Source organism: Streptopelia decaocto (genome assembly GCF_964273445.1).
Source record: "Streptopelia decaocto genome assembly, chromosome: 6".
Lineage (NCBI taxonomy): Eukaryota > Metazoa > Chordata > Aves > Columbiformes > Columbidae > Streptopelia > Streptopelia decaocto.
This window is the reverse complement of record NC_138660.1, coordinates 1991547-2015603: the sequence shown is the minus strand read 5'-3', so window position 1 is coordinate 2015603 and position 24057 is coordinate 1991547. Positions and strand designations below refer to the sequence as shown.

At 46.1% G+C, this 24057-nt stretch overlaps 2 protein-coding genes across 3 annotated transcripts in view; one reads left to right on the top strand and one right to left on the bottom strand.

Moving 5' to 3' along the window:
• Positions 1-1634: 1634 nt before the first annotated feature.
• Positions 1635-24057, bottom strand: part of GFM1 (G elongation factor mitochondrial 1) — a 38395-nt gene continuing 15972 nt past the window's right edge. Inside the window, exons 2-19 of one of the 2 annotated variants that reach the window (XM_082057146.1) lie at positions 23491-23550; positions 22587-22739; positions 21795-21927; positions 21367-21571; positions 20718-20834; positions 20149-20299; positions 17301-17455; positions 16589-16673; positions 15647-15784; positions 14853-14954; positions 14283-14339; positions 13735-13872; positions 12706-12788; positions 5978-6140; positions 4111-4255; positions 3518-3678; positions 2803-2856; positions 1635-2043 (exon numbers count right to left, since the gene is read on the bottom strand). In XM_082057146.1, the coding sequence (XP_081913272.1) occupies positions 1912-2043; positions 2803-2856; positions 3518-3678; positions 4111-4255; positions 5978-6140; positions 12706-12788; positions 13735-13872; positions 14283-14339; positions 14853-14954; positions 15647-15784; positions 16589-16673; positions 17301-17455; positions 20149-20299; positions 20718-20834; positions 21367-21571; positions 21795-21927; positions 22587-22739; positions 23491-23541 (2223 nt within the window). In that variant the 5' untranslated portion in view covers positions 23542-23550 and the 3' untranslated portion in view covers positions 1635-1911. Of the gene's footprint in view, positions 2044-2802; positions 2857-3517; positions 3679-4110; positions 4256-5977; positions 6141-12705; positions 12789-13734; positions 13873-14282; positions 14340-14852; positions 14955-15646; positions 15785-16588; positions 16674-17300; positions 17456-20148; positions 20300-20717; positions 20835-21366; positions 21572-21794; positions 21928-22586; positions 22740-23490; positions 23582-24057 lie in introns of those variants that run through there. The other variant, XM_082057145.1, reaches the window with a different exon arrangement.
• Positions 6635-12706, top strand: LXN (latexin). Its single transcript, XM_082057148.1, has 6 exons — positions 6635-7243; positions 7953-8015; positions 8599-8773; positions 9217-9353; positions 11436-11498; positions 12399-12706. The coding sequence occupies exons 1-6, from the start codon at positions 7115-7117 to the stop codon at positions 12534-12536; spliced, it is 705 nt and encodes a 234-aa protein (XP_081913274.1). The 5' UTR covers positions 6635-7114; the 3' UTR covers positions 12537-12706.

The window sequence follows — 24057 nt, the reverse complement described above, 5'->3', positions numbered from 1 at the left end:
AAGAAAATAGCATGGATTTGGCACTTTGGGGTCTACTTTAGCAATGCATTTAATCACAGGTTTAGTTTCCTTACCCTGTTTTTGTCACTGCTCTCCCGACCTAGAACGGAGGATCAGGCGCTTCCAACTGGCCAGGTCGGTGTAACTTGGACTCCCAACACAAATTTACACCAGTTGAAAAACTGCACAACAATAACTTCTGGACAAGCAGCAAACCTGTTGGAATTCACAGGCTGAATTTCCACTCATTTCTTTAGGGTCAAAACTTCAGAACCTAAAATGACACAGATTTGACTCAGAATTCTTGGTGACCTCAATGTGGTCATTGTCAAGTTGAGGCTCAGATGGATTCATAGTGAATCATACACACTAAAAAAACCCCGTGCGGAGCGTATCTGCAAGAGGTTGTGTAGACAAGAGCTGAATGATTCTCTCCCATCTTTGCTGCTAGGAAGCGTTCGACCAGCGATCTGAGTGCCGGCTAAGATTTGATTAAAGAAAAAAGAACCAAAACAACACACACAAACAAGCAAAATCCAAGGTGTCCCTAAACTAATAAAGCCGTAAATGTAAATACAACAATAACCACCCCTTTCCTTTCTTGCATTCATAGTGCTTTTGCAAGACATCTTTGAATTTTGGTAACCGTGCTGTGTTTGCTTGTCTAACAAATTCTCCAAAAGTCAGCGAACCCGCAGGGCTTTTCTTGCAATGGGTATTGCAAGAAGAACAAAGCCACGAATGTCGGGGACTCAAGAAGGATTTGGCTCGAAGCAGCGTCGTGCCTGTGTTTAGTTGGCCTTTACGTGCCCCTGACAAATCTCTGGCCCTGCACTTTTTCAAGGCTGCAGTAATTCTCCCCGTCGCAGTGTGAAGGCCGAGGAGAAGCCGCCCGGCCACGGCGGGTCTGTCTGCATCTGCTAAACATCAACCACGGGCCCGCGCCAGGAACGCGGCTGCGTTTGAACTGCGACTCCAGGCTCTGCTGACTGGAAATCTGCAAAAACGCTGCTGAGCTGAGCAGGGAGAGACAGCACGCAAAGAAAATTCAGCGTAAATTTCTGGTAGTAATTAAAAAGAAAGCAATCACAGTATCTTCTCTTCCTCAACTACCTGTACCACCCGTGTTTTATCTCTCTCCCGTGAACGAACAAGATCTATTCAACCGATTCCCCAAGCTGAGCATCATCAGCAACACGCCCTCTTGATTTTTAGATCCTGAGAAAAGGAACCTTCTGTTTGGTTTAACAAGGAGCCAAGAAAACAAGCCCATAATAAACCCATATTGTTCACAGGTCTGGAAAGACTGAACTACATACATTATCAACTCTTCCCAAACGCCTCGTGCCACCAGCGATACCAAAGTTGCACGGACAGACTTTGCGCAGCTCGTCGGGATTTTGGGGCTCCTGGCGTTGTTTCTGAAGGATGCGGAGGACGAAGCGCCGCGGGTTCTCTGGTCTGGATGCATTAAGTGCAGGAGCCGGGCCTGGAGCACGGACGGGAAAACTGCTCAGAACAGGATGGGGACCAGTCCCCAGTGCCCGGCCAGCAGGTAACTGCTGAGGCTCCGAAATGAACATGCTCAAACTTTCAAACCCAGAGAAACAGTAACCAGCCCAGTCACAAAATAATGGTGTATCAAGTAAAAACAAAATTGAAAATTATTTTAATACAAATGAGTTAAGACAAATTTCAAGACAAATTATCACCAGTGTTTTAACATTTATATATTTTGTTGCTGAGCAGCATTTACATGTGATCAATTCCGTTGTAACCTCCTGGTGGTGTCTGAGAATACCACAAAGGAAGGATATTATGATGAAGTGACAAGTCCAAGTCCCAGCCAGCCCCGATTGCTTCTGTCGCTTTCAGAGTAGACTGTGAAAAACTGTTCAATGTGTTCAAGAATCAGCTCTTGGCTTTGCCCTTTTTTGCAGGAAGTCGCCCCGTTGCTTCAAGGTATTTGTTAATTATTTCTTCTTGAGTGCTGGGCGAGCACGGCTGATATTTACAGTATTCCATTGTATATTCACCCTTTCCCTGTAGAGTTGGAGAAAGAACAGTCAAGGTGAGGATGCTAAACGTGTCATAGCGTTTAGCAGCAGCGCACACCCTCGTCTGTGAAATAATCATTGACGAGGCAGGAGACAAACACTGTGCACTGGGGAGATGAGACAAAACCACACAAGCCGTGTCCGAACCCGACTCTTTGACACAAGCCCACGGTTCCCACCTCAGAGTGTGACGATTCTGCTTAAAACCTGAAAATGACGACGGTATTAGCGCCAACCCACTCACGTGCTCACAGAACACGGCACGAGACGTGGAACAGCAAATTTTACGTAACACACAAACTCACCCGATTCAAATTCCTTCCAGGAGCACGTAACTACAGACACATATATTATTAAATAGAATATCTTCATAATGTGAACGCTGCTGTCAAAAATCTTCTCTACTTGCAGACGTTTGCAACGTACGGAGTACACCTCAGTTTTCCAGCCTGGGAATTTAATACCTCTACTGATACCTATTCACTTTGGATTACTTACGATTTTGAATCTCTACCCTCTTCAAAGCATAAAAGACCTTTTTGGCCAAAAATGACACACCTAATAACAGCAATGTTAATGAAAACTCAATTTAGATAACAGTAAAAATTCTAACATTATTTTCCTGTCCCGCATTTGATTTTTAGCACTTTTACTGCTGCGTATGTTACGTACGAGATGATGCAAATTAGCACAATTGATTTACACAAATAACTGTGTTGTAGCAGAAAGTCCCGAGCGTACTCACCTCTGTGCAAGACCGCAGCTCGGTGGCGTATCCAAACATGTCATTCAGCGGCACCTGCAATCCAAGCAAACTATTGTAAAAACAACATCTTTTTCCATCAACTTCGGGTTATCATCCAATTAATCTCAATTACAATCTAAAGAGTCAGTAAAATCTGGTGCTCTTCGTAAACACCACTGATCTAATGATCTAGTTTTTTAAAGTCCCTCTCGTTACAACTAATTCACATTCACAACGTGTTTTTAGTAGGAAACACCAAAGTTTGAATGCACCAGATAGCAGAATATCCCATCATCAGGCAAGAGATCGGAACACTTGAAATATCTCAAGACCGCAACGCTAGACACTATTTGATGCAGAGAATAAATATGTTTTTAGAATGGACATAGAAAAAGGGACATTGAAGACAAGTCATGTGCGTTTATCTGCAATTATTGCAGGTGGCAAAAAGCTCTTCCCCCTGTAGTGCTGCACCCATCGCAAGAAACCTCACTTCTGTTCCTTCCTCTGCCACTGGGTGATTTTGGGCTTCTCTGGAGCAAGATAGATTTATACCAGATTCATTAAAGCTGCATAATATGCTGCCACAGGTTGGAAATTAACGTTGTGCTTATCCACAGGAAAATCTGGCTACAAGTTTACACATACCAGTCGATAAGTAAAACAGTGAAGGAGTCAAAAGACAATGCAGGAAAAGGTCAGAAAGAACACAAACCTCGGCGTAGAGAGTGAAGTAACCCTCGGCGCCGTCCTGCCCCGTGATCACGCCGTGCCGGCGGTTAATCCCGGCGATCACCGCGCCCTGGAACTCCACGGGCGCCATCACCTCCACCGCCATGATGGGCTCCAGGAGGCGCACGGCCGCGTTTTCCATCGCTGCACAAAAAAGCTTAACTAAATAATCAAAGGATACCCCTACGCAAAGCACAGAAGTGTCTGATGGTTCATGCTACATGTTTCTTACAGCACCGGGGCGACAAAATAATGAACTACGTGGAATTCCAGCTCCCCAGCCTGGTATTGCTGAGATCATAATGCTGGGAGGCACCGGATGATAGAATGTTCTTTCCGTACCCGTGTAAGGGTGAAGCTGTTGGTGTTTCTTTATTCTAGGAAAAATTATTAATGTGACTAAAAGAATTATCGTGCCTCCCCCAAATTTCTACAAACTCTTGCATTTATTCTGCTCCACACAACCGGCCAAACTTTAAATGGCAACAAACCAACCTACAGAGAGGAGGTGGTTAAATTCAGCTGCAACACTAACGTGTCCATCGCGACCACGTGTTTGAACGATGGGATTTCTACCTTGCTTGAGGGCTCCTTCTCCCGCTCTGATGAAGGAGATCTCGTTGGAGTCCACCATGTGATGAGCACCATCCTCCAGGACGAACCGCACCCCGGAGATCCTGTGCCCCGACACAAACCCCTTTTCACACGCGTCTCGGAATCCCTGGCAAATCACGGCTCCAAGTTAGCAGGTTTTAGACCAAAATCACAGTATCACAGTATGTTTGGGATTGGAAGGGACCTCAAAAGCTCATCCAGTCCAATCCCCCTGCTGGAGCAGGAACGCCCAGATGAGGTTACACAGGAAGGTGTCCAGGCGGGTTGGAATGTCTGCACAGAAGGAGACTCCACAACCCCCCTGGGCAGCCTGGGCCAGGCTCTGCCACCCTCACTGAGAAGAAGTTTCTTCTCATATTTAAGTGGAACCTCTTGTGTTCCAGCTTGATCCCATTACCCCTTGTCCTCTCATTGTTTGCCACCGAGAAGAGCCTGGCTCCATCCTCATGGCACTCACCCTTTATATATTTATAAACATTAATAAGGTCCCCCCTTAGTCTCCTCTTCTCCAAACTAAAGAGCCCCAGCTCCCTCAGCCTTTCCTCACACGGGAGATGCTCCACTCCCTTCAGCATCTTTGTTGCCCTGCGCTGGACTCTCTCCAGCAGTTCCCTGTCCTGCTGGAACTGAGGGGCCACAACTGGACACAATATTCCAGGTGTGGTCTCCCCAGGGCAGAGCAGAGGGGCAGGAGAACCTCTCTGACCTACTGACCACCCCCTTCTAACCCACCCCAGGTACCATTGGCTTCCTGGCCACAAGGGTCCAGTGCTGGCTCATGGTCACCCTGCTGTCCACAAGGACCCCCAGAAGCTTAAAAAGACAACCAGCATTAACAACAGCCTATAAAGGACACAAAACTTAAAAAACCCAAACCAATAACAACAAAAACCCTTTCACAATTATTAGCAGCAATCCCTTATCTACCCAATGGACTTTCTTGCTTGATAAGATGATGGAAGAACATAACAGTGGGGAAAACTTTTCATTCCCAAGCGTTTGAAAACCTTGTACTATCATTCTTTGGCACCGCAGTTTGATCCTGGTATTTTTTTAAGAACAGAAATCATGAAACAAGCTCAGAAAAAGAAATGTCCTCAGGATTTTCTTCACTAAGGGACTGCACAGGCAAAACCTGAGAGTACAATCTCTGTGGAAAGAACTACTCTCCCCACTAGACTGAAGAATGAGATTATTTGAAGACTGCATGCTTTTTCCAGGATTTGGCAAAAATCTTTATATGTTGCATCACAGAATAATGAAGGAATTATTTTAGGTTGATCCACTATTGTAAGAATTCAAAGATCGTGGTAGGTACTAAAAGTAATAGGTGATAAATCATATTGTTACAGAGAGACAGACACAGGAATCCCACAGAAGAGATTAAAAAGAAAGACTATTTAGTAATTTATGCAGGCAATCCAGCTTAATTACAGTTTCCTACACCAAAAAAAAGTGACATATTTCGGGGTTAGAGATGAGAGCCACAATTAAAAGCAGAAAACGGGCAATTAAGAAGCAGAGGCAGCAGCAGGAGGCCTGTCTGAGCACAGCGGCGGGCAGCCCACCCTCTGCCCCGCTGCACAATGGAACACGCACGCACACCAGGGAAAACAAACAGCGGCTTCATCACTAAGTGGAAAACCGCGGAATGCCGGGTATTAAGCAAAGCCCCGCAAATTCGATTCTGCTTCCACCGAAGCAACGGGAAAAGCCTCCTCACCTCGGGCAGGGCAGTCACGGTGAATGTTGGCGGTACAGGAGGAAAACAACAAGAACTGGTATTTCTTGTATCATATGCACACACACACACAAAAATGCTTTGTACCTTTTCGACAGCAGGCACGAATTGTTTTGGAATATTTGTGCCAACGGTTCTGTCTTCAAATTCCAATTTTGTGTAGTCCTCCGGATCCAGGGGCTCGAGGACGCCGATGACCTTGCCGTACTGCCCCGCTCCGCCCGTCTGCTTCTTGTGTGTATATTCAAACCTACAGACAAACCCCACATTACTCATTACACAAACCGTGCTCTAACCATAGTGCTCTAAGGAAAACGTTCCCAACCTGCATTTTGCTTTATTCCATTCGGTTACGTGTAACCAAAATGTCTAAATGCCAGGGCAGCGGCTGAAACATCTGAGGATATTTAATGCCTAAAGAAGCAGCATCACGATTCTTCGCCTTGCAAATGGGAAGCTGAGGGATCGCGATGAGTTAAACTGCTCCAAAAACAACTGCAAAATCAAGCGGCGAGCAAAACTAATAAAGCCTGCTTACCTTTGGGCTGAACACTGAATAGCAGCATTTTTGTTGCTGTTTTCTGCAAACACCTACAGTTTCCACCCACAAAGTACTTCCATGTTAAGTGCAGACCCTGCGCAAGGGGATAATTAGGGGGAAAGCTTGTGAATATGAACTGTTATACATTTTTTTTAAGTGAATTCAGAGGGATCTGAGGTCTCTCCGGGCTGGGGAACAGGAGGCTGAAGGGAGGGAGAGCTGATCGCTCTGGAACTGGCAGAGAGGAGCTTGGAGCCAGGGGAACTGGGCTCTGCTCCCCAGGAACAAGCGATGGGATGAGGGGAAATGGCCTCAAGTTGCACCAAAGGAGGTTTTGACTGGATATTGGAATAATTTCTTCATTAAAAAGGGCTGTGGGGCATCGGAACAGGCTGCCCAGGGCAGTGCTGGAGTCACCATCCCTGGAGGGTTGGACAGAGATGAGGTTCTCAGGGACATGGGGCAGCGCCAGGGGTGGGGAACGGTCGGACTCTGTGATCCTGAGGGTCTTTTCCAACCTAAACGATTCTACACGCCCGCCGGTCCCACCCGGCTGTGGGCGCAGCCGGAGCCCCGGTGAGGGACAACCCGCGGCCCCGGGCGGCTGAGGCGGCCCCGGCCCGTCCTGCTCCTCCCGCCCCGCCCGGCGCTTCCTGCGGGAGGAGGAAGCGGCTCCGCCCGCCATGGAGGACCCGCCGAGCTCCTTCCGATTCCGCCGGGCGGCGGTTGCGGCCGCCGGGCTCATCCGCTGCCGCCGGGGGGGCCCCGGGCGCGGGCTGGTGCTGCGGGACGTGCGGCGGGGCCGCGGGCCGGTGAGCGCCGGGACCCGGGTGCGGGATCTGAGGGGGTCGCGTTGGGATCCGGTTCCGGGGGTGGCAGCGGCTCTGCTTGTCTCCCCACGGGATTTAACGGCGGCTCCGGGCCGGCAGAGCCCCCAGCCCCGGCCCTCGCAGGAGGATGCTCTGCTCAGCACAAACTCACCACCGACCTGTTCTGCGTTTGTTGGCAAACCTGCTAGAACAAGGTTATTACGGCAACACCAACCTGCGGGTGCGAGTCGTTCTGCTAGACGTCCAAAAAACAGACAATATACGTAACAAAGCGCAAATGGACTTGGTCTAAGAACCCGATTAAGGCTCTTCGGTATTTAGCCAAGCAGCACATTATCGGACGGAATCACAGAATCGTCTTGGTTGGCAAAGGCCTTTAAGATCATTGTCGTTAACGCTGCTAAATCCACCTCTGAACCGCATCCCAAAGAGCCGCATCACACAGGGAGCCCAAACGCAGCCATTAATTAAGTGGATATAGGACTGGAAATGGGTGAGGAGGCACCAACCAAACGCTCCCCCAGGTACACATCAATGAGTGACCTGAACACCGCAGGGAGAAATAAAAGCCTTGTCCTAGCTCGGAACAGACCCCACTGCAGCCCTTTTCACAATAACCGCAATATTTTCCGCAATGCAAAGTAATTCAACGTTCTACAAAATCAATGCTCTTAATGTTTTCCTTATTTAGGACATCGGTGATGCTGGGCATAAGTACCACCTGGAACTTGTGCTGGAAGACTTGAATGACAAAGTGAGTTCAGATTTATTTCATTTATGCGCTCTGGTAGGCAGAAGTTGGCACCACTGACGGGCAGTAAAGAGCCAACACGCTTTGCTGCTGCTCCTGGCTGAGGGTGGCGGGCGCACCACTTAGTAACAGTTGGTATTATTTTTCTATACTGCACATAGGGGGGAAAAAAAAAGGCGGCTCCAATTTTACCCAATGCAAAGCTCCATTTCTTATACCGTAAAAGCCCCAAACATGTGGTACCTACCACTATGGCACAGAAAATGCTGGAGGGATGACAAGGACATTTCAGTGTCACTCGATTTGGAAGTTATTTGAACCCATTACTCCAACTGAAGAGCACAAGAGGCACTGAGCACCACAAACACTGCCCTTCCTGTCACTGCAGGAAGAAAACTGCCCTTGTAGTATCTTCACTGAAATATTACGAATTTAACCTTGCCTTAAATAACCACAAATCTCTACGGGCCACGCTCAGAGAAAACAGCAACTACATATGGAAAAAAATACATTTTGGAAGTGCAAATTACCAATGTTGCATGTGTATTTAATCAAATATTAACGCACGTCCTTAACTCTGTAACAGGACAGCACTGTTAACTGCACTGCCGAGGTTCTTTATCATCTGGGCAACAGAAACACCCCTCCCAATGTGCAGTTCACCATTGAAGGAGAACTCGAGAGCAGCGATGAAGCAGATCAGCAGTTCTACAACCAAATCAGGAGCCTGGAGAAGGAGCTTGTGGCAGAAAACATACCAGGTACAACAAAGGGCTTAGGGCGAGAAGGACGTTTTGGAGACGAATGTATTGCTTCCCTTTCTCTTATTTAGGGTGGTGCGTCAATTACAATGCTACTAAATTTATTAATCACTTCCGAAATCCAGAACTGAAACGTGATTTGAGGGTGATTGTTCTTGAGAACAACCTGCTAGGTCACCTCTCCCTTCAGCAGCGCCCTGCTCGCTGTGGAGAGTCCATCAGACACCCCGACTGCGGTACAGGGTCTGCTCCCCAGAGTAACCCCTGCCTTGAACACCCTATAGAACATATACGAAGAGTAAGCAGGAGGAAAACAGACAGTGATGATTATACGGAAGGTCTCTGACACAGCAAGGAATGTCTACTACTAGGTGATGAGGTTCTGTTAACGGCCGCAACTCCGTGCGTCTTGCTCAATGTATATTATGTGTTTTGTTGGCCAGACAGCCACGGGAACGTGCCCCCGGCGCTGGTCCCCGTCCGCCTGCTCGCCTGGGCCGCCGCCGGCTACGTCATCTGGCAGAACTCGACCGAAGACACCGAGCTCCATCTCACCCAAATCAAACACGTGAAGCAAGTGGTGAGTTACCCACAGTGCCCGGCAATAAAACCGGTATTTAGGAGCCAAGCAGTTGTGTGTGTACTAGACTACGGCTGAAGTTCTTAAGCAACAAACCTCAATTGTGTCTGAACTCCTTGGTCTGGTTCATTTTTAAGCCAGCGTTTGCTTTTTGTTCCACCTACAATCACGAACACTCCAGTCTTTATTTAGACCGCTCCTTCTCTTCATAGATTTTGCTTGTAGAAGCTGTGTCTTCTTGGCAACACTATTATATGCTTATTTAGTTAAGAAAATCAACTCTCCACTTGGAGGTCACAACGTTGATTACGGTTTTATGTGACTTCGTCGCATTTAACCCGTAGTTAAGCCCAGCTGACAGTGTTCTTGCATCTGCATAACATGCACTGGATTATTGTCCTTCATCTCCTGATCTGCACCATCACCACAGTAACACCGCTTGACATCTCGGCAAGAGCCACGTCTAGACAAATAACAACGGGCTGCGCCTCAAATTCAATAAAACACAATCTGCATCGCGTTGTTTGCAGTATTCCAGTCTCCACCTACTTACTAGTTCACCTCAAAATGCTAATCAAGAAAGAAAATACTGATTTAATTTCACTCTCAGTATTAACATTTTTTACTTTGTTCTTCCCAAACTTACTTTTAGTATTTTTTTTTAGTGGTGAGAATATCTTAAAATTAATTTTCAGTTGAGAAATTAATATTGCAGAAATGCTCTCTGATATTTTTAAATGACCCGGTTATCATTTGCTGTAACACTCACTTCAGGAACAGCTTTTCCCCAAGCTGAAAAATCCAGTCAATTGGAGCAACGCTCTCAAACTTATATCAGCATGATGAGCACCAATTAAGTTTACGATAAGAAAACTGAATTCAGGAAAACACGTCACAAGGCAGAAGGGGAACAGAACACTTCAGGACAACATATTTTCCATTTTCACTTATTTCTGGGCAATCTCCAGTACAGGGTTTGTCCTGAGCGGGTCTGGATGTGCCCTGAGCTAAGAAGTAAATACGACTGTCAAATCTCACTATAGCTATTCAAATTAATCGGGTCATTAGCTGCCGTTACCAACAGGCCTTGCAGACTGCTTACCTGGGACAGGCTTAACGGATAAACTTGGATTTGATAAATTATTATCAGGGCAAAGTTTGGTGAATTAATAGAATTCTATAGATTTTCCCAGTCCTTCTCCGTTCTAGTTGCAGAAAATATACTGTGAGTTAAGAGTAATTCCTAAAAGGATGGTCAGCTTTAATTCAAGGAAGTTTAGTATGTAAGCTAGAATAGAGAAGTGGGACTTCACCTTTAGAAAACCCCAAATATCGCACCAGGAGTGTTCAGAGCAGCCTTTCAGAGCCCTCATTCTGCCACCCAGAACAGCCAGTGAATTCCCACGAAGTTCTGGGTGTGCAGGAAGGGCAGAAACGCTCTCTGGGCACAGGATTCGTTACCGTTTTGCTCCCTCTGATGGCTGTTGGAAAGCAGTTCACAAGGCTGCGCGCAAACAAGCTTTTAAACCCTCTTTAACGAAGCAGAGCAATATAAGGATAAGGCAGACAGGAGGTTATTAAATAAACCTTAGTCATTTTGTTCCCCTTCCCTGAAAAACAGGTACGTAAAGAGTTGGTTCCAACGGCCAGCGTATTTTCTGTCGCTCACACAATCACCTATAACTTGTTACCCTCTGAACGGCCTCTGGAGTGTGTTCCAAGTCTTATCCTGCAGCCAGACAATTTTATTTAGGATTATTTAGGTTAAGTTGACACCTCTTTGAATCAGGTGTTCCCACATGAGTTCCGCAAGTTGAGCTCTATCCCGCTTCTCTAAAGGAGGAATTAGCACTGGTTTAAGTTTCACTTTCAGTTTCTCAAACACAATTTTGCAGTTCACAGAAATACAAATGGTATTTGTTGTGTTATAGTGACTAAGCTCCATCTGCTTTATTTGTTAACACAAGCTGATAGTTTTAGAAATATATTGGAGAGTTTTTATGCTAACCAAAAAGAACCGATTCACTACTTCTAAGGCATGGGGAAGCCCCAAATTCCTCCCTTTTCACTTTGTCTTTCCAGAGGAGAAGCGATGAGCATCTTGAATTTGACTACGTGATTTTACTCCACGACGTGGTATCCCAGGTAAAGTCTTATTTCTAGAAACCCTTTTTTTGTGTGTGTGTGCGTGTATCTTTATTTTGTTTTTGAAGCCTGCGAACTGTGTAACCTCCAGCTCAGACACACAGATGGTTGGGTGCTCACAGACCTGATGCCGGGAGCTCAGTTAAACAGGGTGAGGTTTGGGCAACGATCACCCACCCGTCTCAGCATCACCAGCTTCTGCCAGCAGACACTCATTTTCATCTATTTCTGGGCCTTTCTTTGGTTCCCAGAACAGTATTTCCATTGCGTGCTATTCTCCATCAACATTTTGTGATCTGAGCGAGCGTTTTCATAAGAATAAAGCAAAAAAATGGGGCTGGTATTAAACCAGAAGCTCTCGACTATGCCAACCTCCTGTAACAAATCACCCACCGATAACAATGGGAGATCTCGTCCCACTTCCAGCTCTGCTGCTTCCTACCCCACTGCGCTCCCAGTTAAATTGGGGCATCTGTAGTGGTTTTATGTTTTCTATGTTTCTATGTTTTCTATTCCTATGTTTCCTATGTTTTCTATTCCAAATTCCTTGGAAGTAGTAGCTAAATAACTACAGAACAAAGGGTTCTTCATTGTTTGGTGAAGGGCAGGTGTCCCAAAACATCAACAGCACTAATGGTAAGAGGGGTAAAACAACACAGATGTGCTAGATGGAAGGAAAATGCAGCAGCGGGGAGCACAGCACAGGCTGACAGAAGCTCACAGGAGAATTTCAGATACTAGGACAGCTCAGCAGGATGGTGTTTTATCACACTTGCACCATCACTGCTGTGTGATCAACCTGCTTATCATCAACCCAGGTATTACAGTGGCCAAGTCCCGTTCAGTATCATTCAAAGAAAACACCCTCTTGCTTCCTCTGGTTTTGTTTTCTACCCACAGGACGTCACTCCCTGGCGAATTACAGTTCTCTGGCACCCCCAGCACGGTGTTCAAGTCACACGAGCCGTCAACCAAGACATGCAGCAGTGTAACGGAGCGGCGGGTGGCACCGCAGCAGGAGCTCCGGCCCCACAATGAGCAGCTGAAGGGAGGGCGGAGAAGGTACCAAGAAAAAGTCCTTCCTCCAGTCAGCTTTTCCTGCACGTCGCGCTTTGATCTGATCATCCCAAATGCACTTTCTCTGCTACGTCATCAAATTCTGCATCAAAATAGATTTAAAAAAACCTCTGTCGCCAGAGAGACTTACGGCACAGGCGCGGAGATGTTCTCCCTAAAGGCGACTTTTGGCTTTCCCATGGTGCAAGGGCAACCGTATTCTCTTTCCATCCGCTGCAGGAAGAAAAAGCAAAATGAAACACAGAGTTGCTCCATCGGAACAATACACTGGAAACAACTTTATTTGCAGATCTTGCTGACACGAGAAACTTAATCAGGGTTCATCAGTTTTTGGGTTTGGGGTTGATTGGTTTTTGGGGTCTTGGTGGGTTTGTTTGTTTTTCTTTTGATGTTCTGAATTTTCCGCTGTCATTCTGCAGTCATCCTTGTTCAGGGGCTATAGCTTTAGATGCAATAAGAGGGAACAGCAGTCATTATTTTACTCGAATTTAGGCTTTCTGACAAAAAGCCATCTTTTCTTCATTCTGTCAACATTTCAGATGCGTCAACTTGAAAGAAAGGAATAAATCACTGTAAGTAACTATTCCCTCCTGCCTGCATCATCTCTTATTGTGGAAGCATACATTTAAAAGCACAGAAACGGAATATCTCTCTCTCCTGTAGGAAACGGCTACAGTAAAATCCGTTCTAAGCAAAGGCTGCTAAAGCAAAGCGTACCACTTAATACATCATTTTTAATTGATTTGAACATTAAAAATATTCCAGGCAGACCTTTCATTTAAATAGTTTACAAGCCTTCAAACTAGAACCACTGGAGAGAGAGAATCTTCAAAAGTTGACTAAGAAGTGAAGCTCCTCGCTAAGCTCTAGTGTTGTTCACATTAATGTCACGGTGCTTTCTGCTGGGAAAATCTCAAAATAGCTGTCACACCATAACCCAAATTTACACAAAAGCAAGTGGAGTTGTGCACCTGCAAATAGCCTGTAAACCTGACATCAGCTTAGGCAGCCAATTACAAAATGAGACCTAATGGCTGGCATTAATTAGCCCACCTGCAGATATTTTGGTACAGCAATGCAATGTCTCTGCCAGAAAGGAAGGAGAATTCTTGGGAAAACAGACGAAAGCAGAGTCCACGGAATCTGCTTTCCAAATTACCTGGGCATAGATCTCCAGGTGCAGCTCCCCCATTCCAGAAACTATGGTCTCTTTGCTCTCCTCTTCAAAATGGGTTCGAAATGTGGGGTCTTCCCTCGTGAAGCGGCTCAGGCCTTTTGCAAATTTATCAAAGTCATTCTGAAAAGAAAATGAACACACGCAAGAAAACGTTAATTCAACACCCAAAGTCACACAACAAAAAGGCCTCAGATTTTCCGATCAACTCCTCAGCGCTTCTGCTCTCGGGAGGTTGTTTTCTGAAACGCGGCCATATGTTTATAACTGTATAATATTTATTCCTCCAGTTACTTCAAGCCCACGTTCACCCAGGTCAAAGGCAATTTTTGTTATGGCCACACAATTCCATCTGACGCAGTCACATGCCCAGTTATCCGAATTATTTCTTCCTAAATACTTTGGATAGAACATTTTTAAACACTGCTCGTTTAGTCTGTGGTTCCATATTTAACCACTAAGCTGCGTAAAATTGTAAAAGCAGCAGAGGAAAGGTAAGCCAGTCAGAAAAAGGTTGATTTATAGGCTCCTACCTTGTTGGAAGGCTTCATAGCTACTGAAATGACAGGATCAGGGATGTGAATTGATTCCTGCAACGACCATAAGGGAAGAGATCATATTGATACAGTTGGGTTCAGTACCCTGGCAGGTAATTCCTCCAGAAAAGTCTGGTCACAAGAACTCAGGGTTACAAATGGGGATGACTGTTTTACTTATCTAGCTTGTACCTGATATCCCAGCACTGTCACCTGGATGCAAATTGATTTCCCTTTGGATTTCTTACTAATTAGAAGACTCTGCTTCCTATCAGATTTTGTAAATGTATTTAAATACTAACACAAATACATAGCTTAATATTTTGGGGTAACTGCATCCACTTTTACCAGCCCAGAAGAGTTTGCTAACAGATGTGTGTCCCTCCCGCACATACCACACTCCTGGATATTCAGGCTTCTTGAGGTATAACAAATGATCACAAAAAATATTTGCGGTTGCATATGCATCAAAAAAATATCTAAACTGAACAAATGACAACAAACTTTTACACCAAAATCCTGGTAAATTCCAATGCACGAGGCACCCAGATGAAAAGGGGCACTCACCATGGAAATGTCAGTACTGGTTTTATCGGTGAATGTATCCCCACTGGCACAATCGATTCCAAACAGCGCACATATGTCTCCTGCGTAAACCTCATTTACGTCCTTCAGAAAGAAAAGTTCGCTGTTTAGGTAACACTGAAAGGCATATTACAAACCACACCTGGTTTTAGAACATACATAAATACTGTGTTTAAAAGCTTGAAGTTAAGCTCCTGTGAAAACTCCAGCTTTGATAAACTGCTCTGTGCATCTTTATTCTCTCTTTACTCCAAGCAGAAAAAGGAGACCTGAGCTCGGATGCTGATTTATTGCAGCGTAAGGATGTGACGCAAATGACACACCAAGGTCCAGGCAGGCCAGGCCCAGCTGTGCAGCTCAGGAGTCTTAAACAGGAAAGGGTGCTATTTGCAGCTGCTTGAGAATTAATTTTAATAATTGTATTCAATAATCATATGGAAGAAAACTTTCTTTGTGTGTTTTGTCAATCCTATTTCCCCTCTCCCAGAAGTAGGGAAGATGGGGATAATACCACAGCTGGCTTTCTTTAGCCATCACCTCAAAGCTATTTTATAATGCTTCTTGGGCAAAGACTCTTCCACTTGAATGGAAATAACACACTAGAGGTCATTTCGGTTTCTTGTAGAGCTCTATTAAGTGCCACAGGCAAGTATGAATTAACCACAAAAGGAGGAATTTGACATATCCCATCGTTCAGAGACAGCTGAAAAGCGAGAAGCTGGTTTAGCAAGAGTGGCTCCAAAGGCGATCGCGTGGATCGTACATCCCACACTCACCTCCATGGTGTCTGAATGCATCCGGACGAGCCGTTGTACACGCACTTTCTTCCCGGTCCTGGTGTTATAGATATAATCCGATTTCTTCAGCATCCCCTGGTAGACCCGAACGTAGGTTAACTGCCCAAAACGGCCAGCCTGGAATCAAAATTCATTACAAATCAGATAGAAGCATTTTGGGAGCCGAGAGCACTATGACTCAAAGCACCATCTGCACAGGTGAGTAAATGTTTCTGGTTTGAATTTACACACTAGACAAGTCAACAAAACTTTCTGCAATATAATCTCAGCTTTTGTTTGACCTGCTACTCTCTAGGTAGCAAACATGTTCGGTTAAAACGGAACTTTTTCTTCTCCAACTGTTTTGTGTTCCATTGTTTTCAACTGCAAACAAAACCAGGATTTTTCTCTGAAAGTATTTAAAATAAGCCCCCCAAAGTGTTCATGTTTTAACGAAGAAAGTTATGAAGTGTTTGACGCTCATAACCCGCTTTAAAACTTCCATCTTGGCAGTGTTTGATACACTGGTGGTTTCTATGGTTGAAACCAGTTTTTAAAAATAAATTTAAATTGAATTTAAACATAAACTGATTTTAAAATTTGTTCTATGTAAGTTTCGGTAGCACCATCGGTTTGGACTCACTCTATTTTCAACTCAAATCACAAACAATGAATTTGGATCCCTTCCTTTATCCTTTAGGGTTAACACAACGCGAGTACAACTTTTGTTGCGAGGAATAATGTCAGGTAGGTAATGTTCTGGGTGTCTGCTCTCCAGAAACTGCCAGTCTAGCTTTACCACACACAGAGTGACCAAGTGAAAAAGGCACCACACCCAAAATACAAAGTTTTAATTGTGCGCTTTTCCCGCAGCTCTTGCAGGGAACACCCCACTTCCCTCCTGGTTTTGCTGCATTAGAAAGGCAATTGGGACCAGCTTACCTCCAGTTTAAAAGCAAGGCCTATAAAAGGTTGGGAATTGTCTCGAGCAGAGTTCAGTAGAAACTTGGTTTTGTCCTCAGAATCCCTTAAAAACAGGGATAGAGACAGAGTTTATGTCATGAAGCGAACATGGCAGCCTCATCAAAAACGTGAGCCCAAGCTCAGAAATTCCCCTGGGCCTTCAGTTTCACAGCTGTATAACAGAGACTTAAAAGTCACACTCAGAAAGTATCTCAGAGAAACTGCAGCAGATTCCAAAAAGGGTGTTGAAACTATGACAAACATCACTGGTCCTTCACGCCATTCAACTGTTTTGCCGTGAAAGTAATTAATCAATCAGACATAACTCAGGAGCAAATCCGTCTCAGAGGGACAGCACGTCCACCTCAACAAACACAGCCCAAGAATAAAATCTTGTTTACCCATTTCAGACGTGCTCTCTACTGTGGGCATGGTTTGAAGAATTGCCATAAATGTCTAAAGAAATCTCATCAGACAATATTTTTTTTCAAATTAAACATCTCACGTGTGTTTCAAATACCAGCATAAGCAGTAACCCTCAAACGAGAGATGAGCTTTCTTAGTTTTGGAAGTTCGTGCAAAAATTACAGTGGTGTTATTTAAAACAACTGGTAAATGATGGTGTATTTTGTTAGTAACGGTTCCTGCTACCCAGTTCCAAGACCACTCTGTCTGCTCAGCGTATACTCACCCCTGGTTGAGAATAGCGTAGTTCTCCACCTCCGAGGGGTTGGGGAGATATTCCAGGACGGCGTCCAGCAGCGGCTGCACCCCCTTGTTCTTTAAAGCGCTTCCCACAAGCACCGGGGTAAAGGATTTCTTCAGTGTTGCTCTTCTGATGGCGAGCTGGGGAAAAAACATCAAATATCAGTGCGTTCGTCTCCTGTAAAACCTTCAGGAGTCTGACACAGAACCCACCAAGCGCCAGGACAGATTCTTTTTCTCTCTCTACTCCTGGAGTAAAGCAGCCGCTCCCACACAGTCTCCTGTACAACCTACACAAGAGCTTCCCATAAAACCTGCTCACCACAATCCTACAAAAGTGCGAGATTTATTTTTTTTTTCCCCTTTCCTCTTAAATTCGACTTAAAAATGAAAATCCCCAAGGTAAATATACACTAACCCCAAAATAATTTATTGATTCTCTGCTGGTAAAGTCAAGATTCTTCATTTCTGTTTTAGGTGCCTCATTACCCCCTCTTTATTTACATTAGGAAACAATATACATTTAAATTTGTGACAGCAAGATGAGATGCTTCAGTATTTTAAACTGTGGAAAACTCTCCTGGAATAAGTCAGGCAGGGAAGGGATACGTGGGTGTCATGTTCAGTGAATCACCATTTTTTCATGACAACAGTTTTAAAAGCACCACAGAAGAACATCATCATCTACGGACCTGCTGAAGCTGCACCATCCTGGGAATCTTTCCAGACGTCCCAGCAAAGGGAGCAAGAGGAACAAGCTGTACAGGCACCTCGTGCTTTCACGTGGCGTTGCAAAGCAGAACTGAGCATCGCCCCGCGATCACAGCCACCTTCCGCACCGCTGACAGCAGCTCTTGGTCCCCATAATCAACCAGTGAAGCCAAAATTGCCACCTGGGTCCCACCTCTCCCTGCCACTAGAGGATGTCACCTCCCTGCGCCCAGCCAGGCCCTCGCTCCGACCGTCAGTCGCTCCCGTCGGCTTTGGTAAGCCAAAATAAATTAATTCTCCTTGATAGCAAAGACCACATCATCTAATCTGGGAGATACTTAATGTACCCAAAGAGAGAGGACTCAGCTATCTTCATAATTAACAGAACAGTTCTTTTAATTTGTTGTTGTAATGACTTCACAAACATAGTAAAAGGAAAAAACGAGTGACATCAGCAATTCTGCTGCTCTAGCCCAGGACTGCTGGACAGACAGATGTGCTGATGCCTCGTGGTTTTATTCATCCACGTGTTTTCAAACGAAGCAACACGACTGCACTTTATCCTCATCAACAATTACTCCGGGGAAGAAACGTAATTTTATTTTCACGTCAAGACCACTCTCACGAGTGCCCCACCGAGCACCTGGGGCACTTTTTGTGCAGCATTATGGATGGCGGCAAATCAGGGGATGTTTAAGCAGCTGATCTTCAGCAAACATCATACGCTACGACTGTGGCACCCAGGAGTGACGCTTTGCATCGTTTCCACAAAAAGATATTTTCAGTGGAAACTTGGCTGCTGGCCACTGAAAGAAAATCCATCTTCAGGGACGTATTAGCACAGACTAACCTGCGTCTGCAACGCTATCGCCATTAGAGCTGTAATTAATTGGCTTTCAGGAGTGGGAAGCAGAGGTATGCTGAATAGACAGATTTATCTCAGTAACAGATTTCCTTCCCAGCAGGAGCTTATCAAAAAGACCTTCCTGCTCAAAATCTCTCACCTCTTACATCAACCCAGTGTATTCACATTGGTACCGTTCCCTCTGCCTGGCGAAGGACAAATCCTTACAGGCCTCTAAAAGTGCTGTTACATCTCTATCAAAGCGAGAAGTGCTGCTTTGTAACAGGAATAGCTCAGGCTTCACAAAATACTATTTAATTACTGGAGTAACTGAATGGCTGGTTCTAAGAGATACATTTGATCAGTAAAAAACTCTTGTGCTTTCATCTCAAGCCAAGTTGGGATATAGATTCCTGCCTACTCTTCCTCGAGATATTAATCACCAGTAAATCACCTTTACAGCCAAGCCAATTAAAAAAAAACACCATAGCACAGTGGCAAAGATCTGCATGAAGACTGTACCGGTGCAGCTGATCTTCCCAGAGCTCCCCACCACCTTTGATTTTGTGGACGTGCGCTCGAAGAAACAGCGATACCCAGCTGTCAGCAGAAAAACCGTTTTCAGTGATTACTTCTGTGAGCATCCCTCTATGTTGGCATGCTCGTAAGTAAAGTATTTCATTAAATAAATCACATAGCAATTTTTACATTGCATTTCTTGAAGGAGGGTTACCTTCTTTTTTTTTTTGGCAAACTGTATTTTGACCTGGATTCTTTTCCTCTGGAGTCTCCCAGTAAAGCCGCTCCAGTTCCCTTCTAGTGTAGCGCTCTTTCCACATTTCATTTTCACATTTTCTCATTTCAGATGTAATGAATGCAAACACAAAACAAGGCAGGAATTCCTTACAGCACCTCAACAACCAACATGCTGTGGGACAGGATGCAAGTCGCAGCCATCAAGCCGTAACATGGCAAGGCAAAAGAACGACAAAAATGACTAAATGTACCTTTGAGTCACTTGCTGGTCCCCCAAAGGGCACACGCAAGCTCAGACTTACCTACACAAATCAAATCAAATAAATACATTTGGAACGGGCCCTGAGCAGGGAGTACAGTGGGAGTTCACCTCCGGGAGGTGACACTTGTATCGCAGAACTCAAGCGAACAAAATTTCCTCAAGAGTTCAAGAAATCTTTATTGGGAGATCGGGGGAAAAAGCAGATAAGGACACAAGAGTAAGAGAACAGTGCCACAGGAAGAAGAACCACAATGAAGTTACCTTTAACTCGGCAGTCGTAGGAATCTTTTCTTCCAAAAACAGCTCCCCAAGCTGATCATCCGAGTTGGCGACACATTCAATCAACTCCCGACGTCTCTCTGCAGCCTCGGCTCTGAACTCAGCTGGAATTTCATCATACCGAAGAGTCTGGCTACACATAAATAAAACACTCACGCTAAAGAAACGCCACATGAAACAACCTTTCGCCCACTAATCACTGCGATGATCAAGAGAAATTCACTGTTGATATGGATATTGACAAAAAACAATCACATCAGAATATCGACAAGTCATCAGTGATGCTTTAGCAGGAGAGGGTTTCTTCCCAGTCCTGGCAGGAGTTTGTGAGTACGCAGGACAACCTGTTCAAAACCTGCAGCTTCCCATTGCTACACCCGGCCCTGCAGCATCACTTTGCTGGAACCTGGAGAGTGATAACAGCCCGAGCACAACCCACATCCCCAGCTTCCCAAACAGGAGGCTGTTGCACCTCTGAACAAAAACTACAGGTAGCTTTACTCCTACAAAGAGTCGCTCCGGCTAAGAAAAACCCGAGTTTGAAAACTTACCCAAGTGCACCGTCAAAATATATAGCTCTTTCTTCAATAAGATCTATAATTCCCTTGAAGTTCCCCTCCAGCCCAATCGGGATCTGAACAAAAGCTGCGTTGTGTTTTAACTTGGATCTGAAAAAGTGAGCAAATATAAATTAGTTCAAGGAAAAAAAACCCAACCATTTCTATATATGTGACCCAGACGGTCTTTGAACAACATCCCATTCCTACAAAACCGTTATCTTCCGTTCTTTGGACTGTGCCAAAAACCCACCAATGCTGATGAGAAACGCCTGGCTGCATTTTAAGGTGATTGCCAGCCCGCGACATCCCGCAGGTGCAGAGAGCAGCTCCCATGGGAAAGGACGCAGCACAAACTGGTTCCAGATTAACCACCTGATTTGGGGAGTTGCTGCTCCCGTATTGTATAATAACGCTCATATCTCTCGGATCAAATCGGGCACAGGTAAGGAGTGAGCAGGACTTGTGGTGCTTGAACGAGAAACTGTCCGACCCGCCGTCATCTCCCTGCTGTGACCTACAGCATGTTTGCCACCAGGATCCAGGAAAAAGGCTGTTTTCAAAGCTTTTCAATATTCTTAGTATTAGCCTCCTATGTGAATAGTTCTGAATTATCTCCCAAATGATTTTAAATGATAAATACCTCAGCTGTTGTACTGCTCTGGTTGGACTAGAGCCCAGTCTGTCCAGTTTATTGATGAAGGTTAAAAAGGGGACGCCGTAACGTTTCATTTGCCTGTTCACAGTGATGGTCTGGCACTGAACTCCTCCAACAGCACAGAGAACCAGAATAGCTCCGTCTAGAACTCTGAGAGATCTCTCCACTTCAATTGTGAAGTCTACGTGTCCTGAATAACAAAAAAAACCCCAAACATTATTCATAGATGACAAAAGGTAACGAGGAGTTGCTTTCTCATAGCTGCAGAAAAGAGCAACTGCCAACAGAATGAGTCTCCAGGTCTATAGAAAGAGTCCTATTAGCTCAACTTGACTAACAAACATAAAGACGGCACCGCATGCTGTGTAAAACCAAAGGAACAGCAATCGTAACGCGTTCAGAACTGTCGTTACCTGGTGTGTCAATGATGTTGATGTTGGTGTCTTTCCACATGGTGTACGTGGCCGCAGACTGGATTGTGATCCCGCGCTGCCGCTCGAGCTCCATGGAATCCATGACAGCTCCGACTCCATCCTTACCTTTCACCTTAGGAAAATAGAATTAAAAAATGTAGTTCCAGAGTCTACTAAGAATTCTGCATGTGCAGGAGTGATGCTTTGTATCCTGAGCATCATCCTTCACACAGTGAAGAAAAGCAGACATGGCAAAATTGCTTGGAATGCTTGAACTCCAAACAAGTTTGGTTTTGTTTTCTGCAGCTGCACCTGCAACTCGAACGTATTTTGCTCTCCTGAGGTTCATTCCTGAAAAAGGTCATTAGAAACCTGGCGCAAATTATGCTTCACTCTGAAGCTAAAAATCACGTCCCTCTGCTCTCCGTTTCTCAGTCATCTGACTCCACCGAAAGAAACACACATCTTCCATTGTACGTTTACCATGGAGATGGTAAGGGAAAAGTAAGTCTTGAAATGAGATTCAGTGTTCTGCAAGAGACAGAACACCGCAGTAAAGGAGGGACTGCTTTCCACCCCCTCACCCTCTACTTATTTTTAAAGGGGTGCTGGTGAAACCAGCGGAATTCAGAATTCCTTCTCCAGAAGAGCCGCACTAGGCCAAACAAGCGTTGCTCCCTCAGCCCATGCGCTACACTGTGCAGAAGAACAGGTCACAACAACATCACGATGGCACCCAGGACGCTCAGCCCACAAAGACCAGCTCTGCTCTGGAGTCCTCCGAGAACCGACCTCGTGCATTTGTGCGATCCTGCCCGTATAGAAGAGGATTCGCTCTGTTAGCGTCGTCTTCCCCGAGTCGATGTGGGCCGAGATCCCGATGTTGCGGATCCTCTCATTGGGAAGGGCTCCTGTAGAACAGTGTCTGCAGCAGCTCAGGAGGGACTGAAAGGCAAACAGCGATCGCTGGTTTAGTTTGGAGCTGATCAAACACAGCTCGCTGCACCAACAAATGAACTCCCGGTCCATCAACTTTTCTACGGCAAATGGGTGGTAGAATCACAGATGGTTTGTGTTGAAGGGACGTTCCCAGCCCCCCAGTGCCCCCCCTGCCATGACAGGGACATCTTCACCAGCCCAGGGTGCTCAGAGCCCGTCCAGCCTGGCCTGGGATGTCTCAGGGATGGTTCAGCCACCACCTCTCTGGCCAACCTGGGCCAGGCTCTCACCACCCTCAGGGCAACAATTTCTTCCTCATGTCCAGCCTGAATCTCCCCTCTTTTAGTTTAAAACCATCACCCGTATTCTAACACAATAGGCCCTGCTCAAAAGTCTTGCCCACGTTTATCACAAAACGCCCTTCCCGGGGTCACCTCACAGCCAGACAAGCCCTCCCCACTAAGCCCGGCTTTGCCAGTCCCGCCTTTACGTTCCCAGCCACCCCGCTTTGCCTCCCGCCCATCTGACCGAACCGCTGCACACTCTCCCGCTTTCGGGGGGTCTGTCCTCCCCCAGCTCGCTAACGGGGATGTCGACCCGACCCGACCCGACCCGACCCGACCCGACCCGCACCGCCGGGACACCGACCCGCGGTCACGGCGCCCTCGGGCCCTCACAGGCCCGGCCGCGCCCCGTGTTCCCCGCAGGGCGCCCGCGCTGTCCCGCCCGCTCCTCACGAAGCGGCGGCGGCCGGTACCTGGTGCTGCAGCCGCCCCGGGGCCAGGCCGGCCCGCAGCGCCCGCAGCATGGCCGCGGCTCCGGCTCCTCCCGGCTCCTCCTCCGCCCCTTCCGGGACAACGCGCATGCGCAGCGGGGCCGGGGCCGCTCTCCGGGGCATCCTGGGCGGGAAATAGCGCTGGTGGAGGGGAGACCCTCAAGAAATAGCGGGTCACGGTGGAGAACAGGGGAGGGGGAACGTTCTAGTCCCTCATTCTCACCGGGGGCCACATCAGCCTCGGCCCTCAAAGGGCCGAAATGTAATCTTAGGACTGTAACTACTACATTGATACAAAATACATTTATACCAAAGGCGAGAATTTCTTTCAGCGTGGTGGCTATGAGAGGGATGTTGTGCAGAGTAACCATCAAATTGTTTGTTAATCTGCCACACTGACTTTACTGCACCTTTCCTGTTATTATAACACACCTGGAATGTGCATCTGGAATATTGTGTCCAGTTGTGGCCCCTCAGTTCCAGCAGGACAGGGAACTGCTGCAGAGAGTCCAGCGCAGCCACCAAGATGCTGCAGGGAGTGGAGCATCT